The 16180-nt window shown below is 40.0% G+C and overlaps 2 protein-coding genes across 5 annotated transcripts in view; one reads left to right on the top strand and one right to left on the bottom strand.

The window, feature by feature from the left end:
• LOC124070203 (gamma-aminobutyric acid receptor subunit beta-2) overlaps window positions 1-16180 on the bottom strand; it is a 337631-nt gene that overhangs the window by 178870 nt on the left and 142581 nt on the right. The window lies entirely within an intron of this gene.
• gabrg2 (gamma-aminobutyric acid type A receptor subunit gamma2) overlaps window positions 1-16180 on the top strand; it is a 46597-nt gene that overhangs the window by 9074 nt on the left and 21343 nt on the right. For all 4 annotated transcript variants that reach the window (XM_046409863.1, XM_046409866.1, XM_046409865.1 and 1 more), the window contains exons 3-6: window positions 4315-4382; window positions 7177-7397; window positions 9704-9786; window positions 12140-12277. In XM_046409863.1, the coding sequence (XP_046265819.1) occupies window positions 4315-4382; window positions 7177-7397; window positions 9704-9786; window positions 12140-12277 (510 nt within the window). The remainder of the gene's footprint in view (window positions 1-4314; window positions 4383-7176; window positions 7398-9703; window positions 9787-12139; window positions 12278-16180) is intronic.

Raw genomic sequence — 16180 nt, 5'->3', positions numbered from 1 at the left:
ATTAGTTTCTTCCCATATACTAAATTATTAATAAATTACTAAATAAATCAAAACATACCAAAAAAGGGAAACGTGTGTTTGTGCTGGCTTCTCATTTTTAGCCAGTGCTGACTGGTGCTTTTACAGGTTTAAATGACACATTGCCATTGGCAGATTTTATCACTTGTTAACAATGATCCTGTTTGTCAAAAGGACAAAATGAAACCTGGCTGATTTAATAAAATGCCAACAAAAGCCAGTTCAGCAGAAATAGAGTAATCAGTCAGTCAGTTTATTTGAAAAGTAGTATATTCACATTTTGGAAAACAATCTGCTGTTCTGTTGCTCTGTTTACTTTCACTCTTGGGACTTCTTAGCGAAGACTTGAGACCTACTTGTGACTTGACTCACTGTGGTTTTAGCTAGTAATAATGTTAGTCATGCCACCTGTTACATATTTGAATATCTCTGCTGCAGATTGTAAAACGATAAGAAATAATGACTTTTTAATTGCATGAAATGAAATAGGCCAGTTGAGGCAGGATGCCTTGTTCATATTCACTGCATTCAGGCTGCAGAACAGCGAGAGGATTTGCTATGAACAGCATACAGTTCATTATCACACCATGCTGAGCTGTACAAGGTCTTAGTGTATTTGTCCACTCAACTCATGTTGTGTGTTGACAGACAGGGAGGCTTACTATAAAATATGTGCTCTTGTGTTTATGTGCATGTTGCTGTTATGATCGAGATCGCAGTCTGTCATGGCCCGCGAGCCTTTTCTCGTCAGTGTGAGAAGTAGACAAGTAGCTTACTCCTTTCACTTTGACAGACAGCTGGGCAGGTCTCTCTTGTCTACACAAGCACACATATATCCTAAAGCCTGTCACGTCCATCTGCAAGAGCTGAATAGGGAGGTCTTCAGCACCCTTGAATACTTGATTCACGGGTCAGTATTCCTGGGAAAACTGGCTCAAGTCGCAGTCTGTCACACACTGAGAGAATAATAAAGATAAACCATTCTATATGCTAGCAGTGAATTGGTCCTTCTCTCACCATAGGGACACTGGACAGTGTTGTTTTAAAGTTGCAAATGACAAGAAAAGAATGACAGGTCCCAGCCTTATCAGTGTTTTTCACAGAGTTAGAGCTGAGACACTTCATATTTATCTGGGAGTGACAAACACTGAGGTAGACAACCTGCAGCCTAAACAGACGGCAACAAAGTGCTACTTTTATAAAAGCAAATATTGATGCCTTTTGTGTTTCTCTGCCAAAACAAGAAATCACAAACTGATGGGCCAATATGAAATTATTGTATAATGTGCAGATTAATTAGACAATTTATACGATGTTAGTTGGTTTCTGCCTGGACACTAGACAAACTGCTCACGTTTCATTTGCTCGTGTACATCTCCTGTCCAGACAGATATTCCTCCTCCCTAAATGATTTGACGGGTCCAGACTAATTCACACTTGCATTTGGTCTGAGATACCAGCCTATGGTCTCTGGGCATTAAATAATACATTTTTAATTTGGTGTTCATTTTACTTGAGCCTATTAAACCCTTTTTGGCATTTTTTCCCTATGCTTTCTCTACTTTTCTACTGTGATGTTTTTTTACTGCACTGTTTGACCAAAGTAGGGAGTATATGTGCATCCTCATCATTTACTTCTGCACACCTGCCACAAGATATTGCTATCCCCTTCAAATTCCTCCGACTCTCTTGCAGACATTCTGGCTAACAAATAGGCATCCCCAGTGCAACAAAAAGAGCAAAATCTTTGGCTCTGACGTGCCCATTTTTTATAGGGGAAAAAAAACTCACTAAAGACTAAAAGTAACACTTGGAATAGACCTACTGCAGTTTTAAACTCTAAAGACTAATGAATTGACTGACCTTGATCAATGCCATGGATATATTATGAATTAAGGATTAAGAAGATAGATATTATATGTAAATCTGCTTCTTTCAGATACTTTCATGTCTTTTCTCCATATACTGTACAATATGTGCATTTCTGCATACAGTGCGACACATTTCACGAAGGGCATTATCTTTATTCTTAAGACTTTAGAAGAGGGTCTGTGCTATAAATTGAAGAGCAGCTCAGATCTGCTTTGAGGTGCAGCTTCAACCCAGAGAGACGCTGCTTAGCTTGGTGGCTGGCTGCCACCGCCTTAACCATCATCTTCAAACATGCTATGATCTCGCTCTCTCAGCGTTGGTCTTCCAGCTGCTGCCAAGTTACACAGCTACAGAGGGGTTATAATTAGCTGTCTATACTGTCATCTGATCCACCAACCAATCAACCAGCCAACCATACCATGGCAAAGCAAAGTTTTTCCTCCGCTGCGCAGGGCTCTGAAATACTGTGGATTTAGATTCACTACTGATTGTGCCACGGCTTCCCTTTGAAGTCCATTGTGATGCTCATTTAATTTTAATGCCCCTTGAGTCTACTGTATGGAAAAAAAAAGAGGAAGAAGCAAATAGGATAGAGACATTGAGATAGAGTTTTGAGAGAGAGACACAAAGTAAGGGAGAGAGAGGGGAAATTTGGAACTCCTTAATCCTTAATTCATAATACATCCATGGCACTGATCAAGGTCATTGCCTTCAAGAAAATAAATAGCTTGTTTCTAAGCATTCACAAATATGGAGAGCAACGACAAGCCAATAAAGTTACTGAATTTAATTAACAGGTCTAAATTATTTGGTAAATGCATGGTGATGCATTACCAATCATTTACAAGAGCTAATTCGATGAGTCTTCTGCCAGGATGCCTGTGGTGGGTGTGTTGGCATGTATTATGTTGTCTCACACACCAAGTTAGAAATCTTAGCACAGCAACTTTATGTTCACTGGCATCCTGAAATAATATTTTCTTGGCTTGTGTTTGCATCGCCTTTCCAGCTGGCTATAATATAAGACAATTTTTTTAAATATATTAAAATTCCATTTATGCCATGCATTAGCTTTATGTGTGATTTTAATAATAGTCCAGTCCTGGGTTACATCATTTGTGCGTGACGGGGAGGCTTGAGGCTACGTGCCACTCAGATATAACATTCACTCACCCATAAACATACACATCAGATGGCCAAGTATAGAACTTGATCCAGGCTGACTTAGAGGATCTGACCGAGCATGGATGTCCATTTGACACCAAGCTGTCCAATTTCCTCAGACACACTTTTTCTGATGTCCTTTTGTCCATCTTAGTAAACTGATGCTGGCAGCTTCCCACCACCAAGAAGTGTTTTGCAAGACAGTGAAGGTGCACATGCAACTCATTGTGTGTATGCTAGTCCCCCTCAAAAGGACTTATCCTCAATTAAGAAACAGTTTCCAGTGTATCTGCTTCTCTAGTGTTATTATGTCTGGTTGTTCTCTTTTGGGTAACTGTAATATTTCCTCAGATCTTATCAAGTCAAAATATTAATCAGGAACTTATAACCTAAAAGTGTCTATGGGAGCACAGGGGCACCAGGAGGTTTGTGAGGAAAAAGAATAACTGATTGGCTTTTAAGATGAGGGTTTTATTAATATTTCTAAAGACTGTACATTTCAGATAATATTTGGTTTCTTTTTCATTTTTAAGCCATTTAAAACCAGAAACCATTCACAATATGAAGTGCAAGGCTGCAATAACCAATCAGAAAATCAAATGTGAAATAGCAAACACTTGAGAGTATTACAACATCAATAACTGGTTAAAAGATATTCTGAAATGGGACAAACAAGGTGTATCTCTAGACAATTTTTTTTTTTTTTACATTTATCTTCTGTTGTGCATTGAAATTTTGGATAAGGGACGTGGAACGCTTGTTGTCATGTTGTGTTCCTCCCCCTCTTGTATTGAATCTATTGTTTTGCTCTTTTTCTGTTGTGTTCTATTGTGTAGAAATATATTGATTGTCTCATTTTAGGCACTCCTACATGAGATACTCAGGATTGCTTCTTGAACTGGCTGTTTCAGCCTGTGGCTGAAGTATAAAGATGTTTCATATTCTGAAAGTGATGCCTGATAAAGTTCCATGATTGCATTTCCACTGAACCTGGTGCAGACAACTTTCTCTTGCATGATTTCATCCTACTCTCCTGTCTATCAGGTGTTTTCTAAATATGATAAACCATTGAAATGTAGCTGAGCAGTGATGTTTTCAGCAGCCTCATGTTCATACATTCATGGGCAGACATGATTATGACATGTTATTTCCTTCTTTGTTTTCTTTCTGACAAAACTCAGAAACAACTTCCTGGACTTGTGTATGAAATGATGAATCACTGGTCATCTGTAAAGTGGATTTTCCCATCTTTCTTTGCAGTCAAACCAACAGTGATCCACACAGACATGTTTGTCAACAGCATCGGCCCAGTAAATGCCATCAATATGGTGAGTAATACCAGAATTTTGAATATGTGTCATCATTGCTATTAATAATCAACCTGAAACTAGATGTGTAAGTCTCTTGTATTGGATCTATCTTTTTGCTCATCCAGTTTTTGAGGCTATTTAAGCCTGTTTATCTAAACTTTTGTTCGACCAGCCTCTGTCTCCAGGGAGGTGAGTGTATAATGATCCAGGGAGTAGCTCTCTTCCCTGAAGCTGGCAGGGATTCGGTGTCTTGCTCAAGCACCCTCCAGCAGGGCAGATGCTTGCTGTCATGGAGGATTGCTTAGTCCACCTAATCACTATGTTGCTCCATTGCCCTTGTAGTGCAGCAACACAATGCAGGTGTCAATCAAGCTATTTAACTACAGCGCTAACCTTTGCATCACAGCGGATAAAATGTGTGTATTAAATGCATCCGATTGCATTATACACCTTGTATTTTGAATTAGAAATAGTGATGTGAACAGTGGCGCAATTGTTGTGTTGTTAGAAACACAGGCCAGCTCTCAAAGCAACATATTTGCAAATGGCTGCATGCGTTGGCAAATTCCAAGATGTTCTCACTTTGTATTTGCCAGGAATTTCATCAGCTACAATCTGAGATGTCACCTGTTCAAACTCTTTGGGGTTTGTTCAAATAAATACACCAACTTGTTGTTTGCCTTGGATCCAATTTGTATACAAGGTATTTTTTTAGGCTTTTGAAAATTTCTATTTGTTGTCACGGTCAAAGTGACATTCAAATACTGGTGTACTGCATGTTTTTGTGTTCACTTACTGCAATGCTGTTTACTTTCTGTAAACATTTCTTTAATTAATATGTGCAAATAGAAGTTTGTTTTTTTCTTAGATTACTCTTCCAGTAATCTATATAAGAACAATGAAATAACCTTCCAGTCACATGAAGGTTAACCTTGCTATTTTGAAAATGCCACAGTATTTTACTATCCATTTTACTACTGGAAATATCACAATTGGAGTCTAACTACCATTAGTAATGTTGCTATAGTGTACTATAAACACATGATTTTTGTATCTGAAAACTGAGTTAGTAAAAGAGATGTGGTGATGTCCAAAGTAGGGCAGAACAGATCAACTGATAGGGGTGAGGAAAGATGTTCATAGAAGAGAAAAGGATTAGAAAAAGAAGCTCTCATCAGCATTGTTTTTTATGCCATTGTTTTCTGTTGCACATTCCCACTGAGAACCCACTTCTATTGTGATTCTCCAGAGCAGTCTGCTCTACGTGGTGGTGGCGTTCCATTTCACTAAGTCTTAGCTAAAACACCCACTCTTAATAACTGCAGTCACAAGAAAGTTGGAAGAGAAATATTGATTGGGTCTGTTAGAAAATGCCTGTCTGTGCTCAAGTGAGGGAGTCTGCGTGTGTGTGCGTGTTTGTGACAAAGCCTTTCTGCTGACATAAAACACTGACTGATTGCTTCACATTCATATGTAATGAGTGTGGCTGGGCCAGTGCATTCACACTGTGACATGACAAATGTAGTGAGGTTAGTAGTTTTTCTGAAGAGCGACTAAGCATGAACATGCAGCTAAGCGCAACGACTGGCACCTAAGCATGAATTATGAATTTTTAATTATGCTTTAGGGATCTTTGAAATATGGCAACGTTGCAGCTCATGTGGGAGAGGAAGAAGGAATGGGACAGGCAAATGAAAGAAAGAAAAATATCATAAGTGCATGGTACCCATTAGAGCTGAGCAGGTCTTAGCTGTTCTTACTTGTAGATGCGTGCAGCAGCTTGAGCTGTAAGAGGTGTGATTCTCTGAAAGATCCCAGAGTATTCTAAGGTTAAAGAAAAAAAATAGAAGTTTATCCCACTCGGCAGGGCCCAGATGAAGATCCTAAGGCATTCAATCTTTCTCTCATCACTGGATTTGAACTGTCTGCCCTTTGTGGGGAAAAAAAGGATGCAGCAAGGATGGGAATGTTGCCTGGTGAAAATGTTATTTTTCAAATCTCGTTTAGGACTCTTTGGCATGGATTTAGGCTTTATTGTTGGGTTAAGCTTTGTCACAAAGTTAATGCCTCTATGCCCTCTTGCACACAAATCCCCAGATTTTTTTTTTCCTCTCTTGCTGTACTTCACTTTGAACCTCGGGGCTCAACCATTCCAAATAAGAAAATAAATAAGAGAGACTGATAACTTCCTCTCACTCGCTGCCCGTCTCACCTTTCCTCGTAGCTCTTAAAATCTGCCTGTGCCTCTACAGCCTGTGTTTTTATTCCTCGTATGTATGTTCTGACACAGCTCTCGCAGGTACTGAATAGGAGGCGTATGTTTTTGTCAGGCTCAGGACAAAAAGCTGCCAAGGCGGCAGGTTATGAGGTTAGATAATACTTGAGCCAAACAAGGGCAATTATTAATTGCCCCTTTGAACATTTTATTTTCAGGTTGAGAGCGTCAAGATGGTCTTTTTAAACAGCACTCTTCAGAAGGGACAAAGGAACTTCTTGACCTAAATGGACACCATCTTGTCAGAGGAAAATGTGCCTGCAAATGTGTTTCAGTATTAAGTTTTCACTGGCATAGAAAAGTTCCCCTCAGACAGAAGAAACAGAGGGATGCTTTTGCAGCCCACATTTTGGTTTGATCTCACGGTTAAAAGCTACAGACTGGTGACAGCGCTGGCTGCAAACAATAGTGTTTGCAAGGTTTCCCTGACAAACAGAGACTTTTATCCAGTGTGCTACATAACCCATGTTCAGATAGTGAAGTTCAACATATCAGTACTGGTGGAAAAAAAAAAAAAATTGTTTCATCTGTCTTCAGGAATACACCATCGACATCTTTTTTGCTCAGACCTGGTATGACAGAAGGCTAAAATTCAACAGCACAATGAAGGTTCTGCGCCTCAACAGCAACATGGTTGGGAAGATCTGGATCCCAGACACGTTCTTCCGCAACTCGAAGAAAGCCGACGCCCACTGGATCACCACACCCAACCGCATGCTTCGAATCTGGAATGATGGTCGGATACTCTACACCCTCAGGTACGATGTATGGGCAGCCTGAGATATTAGAAGACGATATTAGTAGTAGAACTGATTTGGGTATTTCTCATTCATCTGAGATGCACCGTTTGATTGACTGTTGGACAGAATTATTAGTGGTTTTGCTACCACATTAAGAGGTTAAATTGTCAGTTATTTCATCTCTTCCGTTTAACACCCTGTTTTACAGCTAATGTTTCGAAACCAAAAGTAGTGTTTTTAATTACAAATTCAATGGGAGAAAAAGCATATATTTACATAATAAGGCAGTTAAATAGCATGACAGTTAAATAAGGTGCTAATTGGAGGTGGACTGAGAACGAATAACATATGTGCAGCATTTAATTTTGTGTGTGTATTATTGTCATTTTGTTGCAAAGAAGGTGCTTCCTGCTCTTCCTGGAATCCACCACAAGCAGCAACCGACGTGTGTACTTGAAGCACCTAACAATTTATGGCCACTCTACATAAATGATTCATGGTACTGATTATCCTCAGCAGGCCCTGGGCCATTTTAAATTTCAGCAATTTAAATTTGACATTAATTAGCATGCAGGAGCTCTGTTGTACTGAGAGAGGCAGGAAGTTGTTAGTGACAAGGGAACACTGGAACTACACTGCCCTAAACAGATGCTTTTGGACACCCCTGCATTGAGTATATGGCTTAAAAGGTTCTGTTTTTCGTTGATTTTGATTTTCTGAACTGCTTGGTAATTTTTTTAAAAAAAGATATCAATGTGATACTACTAGTTGCCCATTCCTGTCTGAAAAGCTTGAGACTGGACAAATACAATCATGGCCAAAAAGTTACTCTTCTGATGGGTTGGAAGTATGAAAGAATGTTTTCCTTTTAGCTCCATCTTTATGCAGCTCAGTAATAACATGGCTGCATATGCTATGCGAGTGTAAAACCAGAGAAACAAGAAACTCGTGAAATGTGTAAAACAGGAGGGGCTTATCATGTTTTGCACACCATCACGAGTATGCCAGACGTTTATGCTGACACCACAATATATCATCAGTGTTAATAAGGGAGAAAGTGAACTCTTCTGGAGTCAGTCAAGCTGTGATGGATGTTCTGTTATGCAGAACACTACCCCTCCACTTCATTAATTTGTTAAGGAACTCAGAATTTAACCAGTGGTTAATTAGGATGACCGCTGTGATTGGGAGGACAATGATACATGACAATAGCGAGTGCATGGATGGGTAAAGTCATTTAAGGTCATTCTCTCATTAAGGAGAAGTTTAATGACTTTGCCTACAAACTCCCTCAAGTGTGAAAAGGAGAGGCGAGTGTGCGGCTGTGAAAAACATCAATTTAGTTTAGTGAAATTTTAATTAATAATTCCTTAGGTTAAGACAGATAAGGTTAGAGGTTTAATTCTGACATCTACAGCACACATCTTAGTGTAAACTATGGTGACAGACTGGTATGTTTTTAATTTATACCGACACGAGGGCTGTCCTTGACTAACAGTTTTATTTAGTCTAGTACTCAAAAGTTCAAGCTGGTAGTCAACTTCACTGCACATTTGTGATCTTCGCTTTATGATTTTGAAGTAGAAGTAAGGCGCACATTTATGACAATGCTGATGAAAAATGATTCTGAAAGTGTTCTGAAAGGGACATTTTGTTTCAACACTGTAGCATCCCACAAGTCTCAGGAATAAATAATAATAAGAAGAATCACTTTATTGGCAGCATACATATTTTTACATACACACACTGAATTCGTCTTCTGCATTTGACCCATCCTTAGTTGAACACACACACGCAACACCCGGGAAATTTCATGCAGTGAAACACACACAGGAGCAGTGGGCAGCATCAAGCACCCGGGGAGCAAATTGGGGGTTAAGTGCCTTGCTCAAGGGCACATCAGTCGACTAATGGAGGAGGGGGGCATTTTTCTCATTAATCACTCCACCACACCCAAATTTTTCCTGCCCATCCGGTGGGGGAATCAAACCGGTGACCCTCCGAACACAAGCCGCTTCTCCAACCTCTAGACAAAAAACAAATACTCTCTGACAACACAATGTGTGATTTATACTTCCAAATTAACTCACTACAAACTCACCATGGAGGCTGCTGAACACAGTTCTGTTTCTCATTCCTCAAAACTTCCTCCTCCACCTCCAACAGCACCACTCCACCCAGTTAGCTGCACAGCTAACTGAACTAACTTCCCGATGGAAGCTACAGATGGCAGCAATTACAAACTTCTCTGTAATCTGAGAAGACTATTCTATATACACAATAATAACTGAGTCAGTGAATCCAAATATTGTGTCTCTCTGCAGGTTGACCATCGATGCTGAGTGCCAGCTTAAACTGAACAACTTCCCAATGGATGAGCACTCATGTCCCCTGGAGTTTTCAAGCTGTAAGTTTGGCCATATGCTGATATCCTACTGTCTTAGCCTTCCCTCTTTTCCCGTGTTTCATCTCATACATACGAATGCGTACACAGACACCGTGGCCATGACTAAGTGACATATGAGCAGAGCAAAGACACCATTTAAGGAATAATTATACAACAGGCCAAATCACAGAATTCCAACTACAGTAGTCTACTGAAAAACAATTAGATGAGTCATAAGGGTATGTTGGTTGAACAGATCTTTGCACTTATGAAAGTCTTCATGAACATTCTATACAGAATTTGTTACTCTCTTTGAGAATTAAAATGCTATTAGTCTTTAAAGATCCCCAACAAACGCGACAGTGTGTACTTAATGTGTTACAATACGAGAGATGTGAACAAAAACATTTGTTAAGCCAGTCATTCATTCACATTATGTACTGGCATTTCAGTTGAGGAATTTAATAATAGATGTCTCACTGCCAGCTCAGCCAGAGGCAAAGCGCTGATTGATTTTCCCGCACTTTGTCAATACTGTTCCAAAAGATATTTCAAAAAGTGACACGAGTCCAGATGAGTCAGTCTCCCCGTGTGAGGGAGCGGATGGGGGGTAAGTTATGCTAATGAGGCTGCTATGGATCTACAGAGAGGTGCACCATGGGATATTCTCCAGAGAGAATGCTTCCTAAATAGCTCCAGAGCAACAAGAAAGAGAAACTGGGGAGTGTCAGGCCTAAAAATGGAACAGAGGCATTCATTTAAATTTGATGAAAGCCATGGATGTTTTCAGAACTTTGAAAAAAATCGCTTGATGTACAGTATGTGAGCTCAGTCTCTGAGGCAGAAGGCGGAGCAGTGTCACGCGGCATATTTTCTCAACACGTGCCGCTAAGCAACAGAACATCATAGATTTTACAGTGTAACTTCCTCTTTTGTGGTGGTTTGCAACTGTGGCCAGACGAGATGAGATCTCACTGTACTGAGGCGTGGAATGATGCAGTGTATCATTTCAGTTTGCTCAGAATTGAAGATTTATCTTAATATTTTAATTTTAACAACAACAACACAACTAAGTTCAATCTTCAGGAGCGCTGCTATTCTAGTTTCCCAGAAGGACACTGAATCAGTAATAACAACAACATTCTCTTTGTTTTCATTTGTTGCCTACAAAATATCTCACTTGGGCGCCAAGTGTCTTGGTTTAATTGCGCTGTATGACCTTACCATGTATCGTGGTGGGAGACATTGATATCTCTGACGGCAGAGGTATGTAATGTTAGTATGCGACTTCAGAACTGGCTTGGCGAGCAGTGAGTAACATCAGGTCCATGTTAACACTGTTTCTCCTCGAGTGTCATTTAATACTTCATCATAAGACATAAACGTCTCCAGAGTCTCCCTCTCTGATCTGAGTGCAAGGTTTTCCTCCACACCATGGATGCTTTGCCAGTGAAGGAGCAGACTGTCTGCCTGGCTGGCTGGCTGTAATGTGGCAAACAGGCAGATCCTTCCATGCCCTGCTCCTCTGTGGTCCAGTATTACTGAATGTCTGAGAGCACTTTAGATGTAAAGCCATTTAAAGTTTGCACTGAGGAAGCTTCATGTGCATTATTCAGGCTCCTCCCTTGTAAGCTGCACACAGACCATCACCAGACCGAAGACAGCACCGGACTGAAATCGAAAGAGAATCCACTGAATATGATTGCATTTAGCCTTTGACATCTGTACACGTCCTGTCCCAACCTAAGAAGCCCAGCTTCTAGTTGAATTCGCTATTATTTTAAAAGAAAGGCAGCTATGCATCTACTAACTACAAATTCAGCACTTAAAAGTACGATTTGATTATGAAAATGCATCTGCTCGCCTAACTGAATCAGTACCAGACATGTAAAACTGTTAATGTGATTCTGACAACTGAAGTGCGTCTACTTGATGTAATATAATTCCTGAAATCCACCTCATAGCCAACCTTGGATCAATCTTGTTTGCTTTTAAGTCAGCTCAGTGCTTCAGAAAAAAAGACATTTTCTGCCCGCAGATGGACTGGATGTCTTGTCAACATGTTGTGCAGTATTCTGTTATATAATAGTTGTTTCATGAAACAGTTTATTTGCAAGCTAGCTGACTGAGTGGGTATGGATTACTATAAAATAAAACAGACTGTGCTCTGTGGTTTTGTTTTTATTATTGAACGATGTTCCAGCATATTGTTTTATATAGCAGAGAGCTTATCGAAGGAGCCAAGTCTCAAGCTATTTCCTCAAAGGGGTGAATGTTAGTCTTTGAAAAATATTGTGTTATTTTTTGCACCAGGCTCCTCTCCTTTCCTTGTTTTAACTAAGCTCCATTTAACTTCTTGTTCTTTCCTGCTCAGATGGCTACCCCAGGGAGGAGATTGTGTACAAGTGGAAAAGGAGCTCAGTTGAGGTTGGGGACATTCGCTCCTGGAGGCTCTACCAGTTCTCCTTTGTAGGCCTGAGAAACACCTCTGAGATTGTCAGGACCGTCTCAGGTAGAAAACATTCTATTCTTTTTGCTAACAAGCCTCAGCTATCTCACTTATTCAGTAAAGGCTGACTGAATACACATGTTCTATGCAAGTGACATCCTGCTGTTGTCAGTGGACAGCCCTGTGTGTGTGTGTGTGTGTGTGTGTGTGTGTGTGTGTGTTTGTCAGATGTGATTTCTTGAACATGTGAGGGCTGCAAGGGAACAGTGATTTGATGCTTGCTGCATGACACAACATTCATGCTGGACATGATACATTTAATCTGATGGCGGCAGGAGCTTGCAGGCAGCATCAGCTTAATGGAGCGGTACAGTGGAGTTTCATTTATGAAAATATGAGAGGAATAGGCATTATTACCAGTCTGAACCATGCATTCCAGTGGCTCTAAACATGTAAAAAAAATTAAATGTCTCTCTTTGACTCTCTCAAAATTACCGACCATCTTCCGAGATCTGAATGTTATTTAAGGGCAGGCAGATCTGATTCTTAAGGCATGTCAGAGTCAGCCAGAGTGCAGCGTGACCTACAGTACACTTTGTGGCCGCAACTCAGAAATGAGAAAATGAGTTACATGTACATTTCTGTCACCTGAAGTATTTAAATTGACACTTCTGTTTTGTCTTATCCCTAAAGTGATGCAGACTTAACAATGATAATAATAATAATAATAATCTGCTCCATATTTGATTCTATTTTATGGATAAAATATGAAGAATCATTGTCAATAACACAACACACAATGCGGATTAGTTATAAATATTGCAATACATTTTAAAAGCCTTTTTTTGCAAAATAGATTTGCTATTTGCCAGTCAATACAGACTTGCTCACCCCAATTTTCCCCCATTTTTACTGCTGTAATAGCTGAATGAACTGTCCTTTGTGGCATGCTCTAACAAAGGCGGATTCTTTCAAAGAATGTGATACCTATTAAATAACAGAGAAACAAAATCATGCATCATTCATAAAGCACTTATATTATGTGTTCTCTAGGTTCCACTCAGAATGATGCAGAATGTTTGCTTGAGGACAAACAGCTGCTTTCCCTGGAACATGTTGATGTTTTAGAGAAGGGCCAAAACTGTGTTTTCATGCATGGGCTTGTGTTAACTTATGTTGCCTTTCGTGAGGTGTCGGTAAGTAATGTATGTAATGTTCTGAGAGGAAGTGTTTGTGTTCTTTACCCTTGTCTGTGGAGTGAGAGAAAGAAAACCTTCTCCCAGGACTTTGACCAGAGGAGAGTTCATTCTTATGAGATCAGGTGCTTTATCTAGAGAAACTGACAGAAAATGAGTTAATATATGAAAGTTAAAGATCCCCTCATAAATCCTGCTGATAAACTGCTTAGAAAGCAATAGAACCACCCCAGGATATTATTTGCCTAAACTTATTTAACAAAAAAGAAAAGCTGTCATGTTTCCCCTACTAAGACTAACATAGCGATTGCAATCCTTTCTTTTTTATCATCAACTCAATCTCCTTTTTATGAGATATTCAATTCATCCTAGTCTGTCTCTTGTGTGGGTATTGATCAGGCGGAATGGATATTTTTGGCTGTGCTTCTGTACTAATGTGTTTAGAATACAGTGTTGACTGGAAGTCTATGGAAGGTAAAATCATTGTATCTGACTGTGGCAGTAGGGTCATTATTCTTGCTATCATTCGCCGTTTAGTATGTCTGACCATTTAGTATACTGCCTCCCTTTCACAATAAAAGCCCAGGCTATCTTGTGAGGAAGCACATTTTTTAATTTTTATTATTTTATTTTATTTTATTTTTTTTATTTACTTTATTAATCCCAAGCTGGGAAATTACTTCTCTGCATTTAATCATCACCCATCACTGACTGAAACACACACACACGCAACATGCAGTGAAACACACAGGAGCAGTGGGCTGCATCAAGCGCCCGGGGCGCAAATTGGGGGTTAAGTGCCTTGCCCAAGGGGGCATCACCCCGCTAATGGAGGGGTGGGGGCTCCACCACACTCAATTTTTCCTGCCTATCTGTTGGGGGACTCGAACCAGCAGCATTCCAATCACAAGCCACTTCTCCAACCTATAGGCCACGGCTGCCACATTGTGCAGCTAATTAAACAGCCAAGTAATAAAGTGAAATAAGTACTGTTTGTTTTTAATGTTTTTGAAACTGTTGACACGAAATTTAAATGTGGATACACTGCGAGTTGGTAGGGTTTGAAACTATTGAACAATACTCTCCTGTGATGAACAGTTAAGTTGTGTTTGGAGTGTTTGTTGAGGGTGTGATAGCTGCTGTCCCTGCGAGGCAACCTAGTGCTTCACAATGGTGGCAAACAAAACTGTGAAAAACACTATGAATCATCAGCTTTTACATAAACATTTTAGAAATGTTTGGTTTCTGTGATATACAGTATTATTTAAATATTTCAATATAAATTATCATATATGAGATACACGGAATCGGATTTCTGCTCACTTCTCAGTGGCGTCCAACAAACAATGCTGTCCAAAATATACAGAAACGCATGTACACGACGTAGCCATGAGAGTAACAGAATTCAGTCCTTCTGTGATCTGCCACAGTTCAACACAGTGTCGCTGCGACGCAATGCTAACACACCCCCATACACACAGAGAGGGTGTTTTGGTGTGTACAGAACATACACTCGCAAAACCAAATGTTCAAATGACTTTTGTGCCAGATGATAAAAAAAATATATAATGATTACAATTGTTTTGTTTGTTTTGTTTTAACCGCAGCGTTTTTCAAGTGACAACATGAAAAGGCAATCTGTGTAGGAAGATGAGCTGTAGTTGAGAATTTGCAATGTCCTCTGACTCTCTCCCTCCCTCTGATCTGGTTTGTTATTTCCACAAACAGCCATCTGCTCTCTTGTCAGAGCAGAGAACCTTGACTGTGGCTGAGAGACCTCTTGTCTCATTTTGCAGTCAGTTTGGGTTTCTGACCTGCTTCGGCATTCGTGAGCACAACATCTGTCTCAAAAAGCAGTCAGTTAGGGCCTTATAATTACCCAGTCATCTCAAGTATTCACCATGCAGCAGGTAGTGCTCCTGCTCCCCAATCCTCCTTATTATGTTGAATTGTTAATGGTTACATTTGTGCATTTTAAGTGCTGACAAAAACGGTAATAATAAATGTAATTTAGATGTTTTATCACTTTGATGATAAATCCACATCTTTGGCAGTAGAGTTCGGGGTGCTTTCAAACTAAATGCTTATTGACCCTATCGCATTTTTCTGCAGTAAATTCAGTTGTGTTCTGCAGGTTCAGCTGGGTTGACAGCTGCATTTTCTAATCTTGACTGAGCGAGACTTGGACTGTAGACTATAGGCTGCGAAGTAGGCAGGCTGTCCTTCACCCAGGCAACCCTGAGCTCAACCTCTCATTTCAGCATCTGCCAGTGCATGTCATGCTGCACTGTCTGTGAGCAAGACACTGAATCCCTGCCAGCTAAAGGTCTCCGTGTCTTTATCCTGCATGGAAGGTTATTGTTACACAGTTATTTTACATTTCAGTCCAAGAACTATTCTACGTCACTGTCAGTTAAACTGAGTTGAAATGGGTCAGGTGAGGCAACCAAGTTACTCCAATGGTAAGCTAAACAGACAGGCAAGCAGGTGAATTGGCCAGATTCAGACAATGATGACTGTAGCAAATAGTCAGAAGAAGCGATTCCCTCTCATTCTATGAGACAAGCCAGCCTCTCTCAGGCTCAGCTTGTCACAGCACTACCCTCCCGTAATAATGTATCTCTGCTGTTGTTCTCTCAGTATCTTTTTTTAAAAATGCAGGATGATAAAGAAAAAAATGATTGAGTGATATTGTAATTAATCAGGGTTGGGGCAGTGACATGCCATCTGCTGCTCTGATGCAGTTGCGTGGTAGTTTTATTTTTTGTTT

This window comes from Scatophagus argus, chromosome 14, assembly GCF_020382885.2.
Source record: "Scatophagus argus isolate fScaArg1 chromosome 14, fScaArg1.pri, whole genome shotgun sequence".
NCBI lineage: Eukaryota > Metazoa > Chordata > Actinopteri > Scatophagidae > Scatophagus > Scatophagus argus.
The sequence above is the reverse complement of the archived record's forward strand: the minus strand, read 5'-3'. Positions and strand labels throughout refer to the sequence as shown.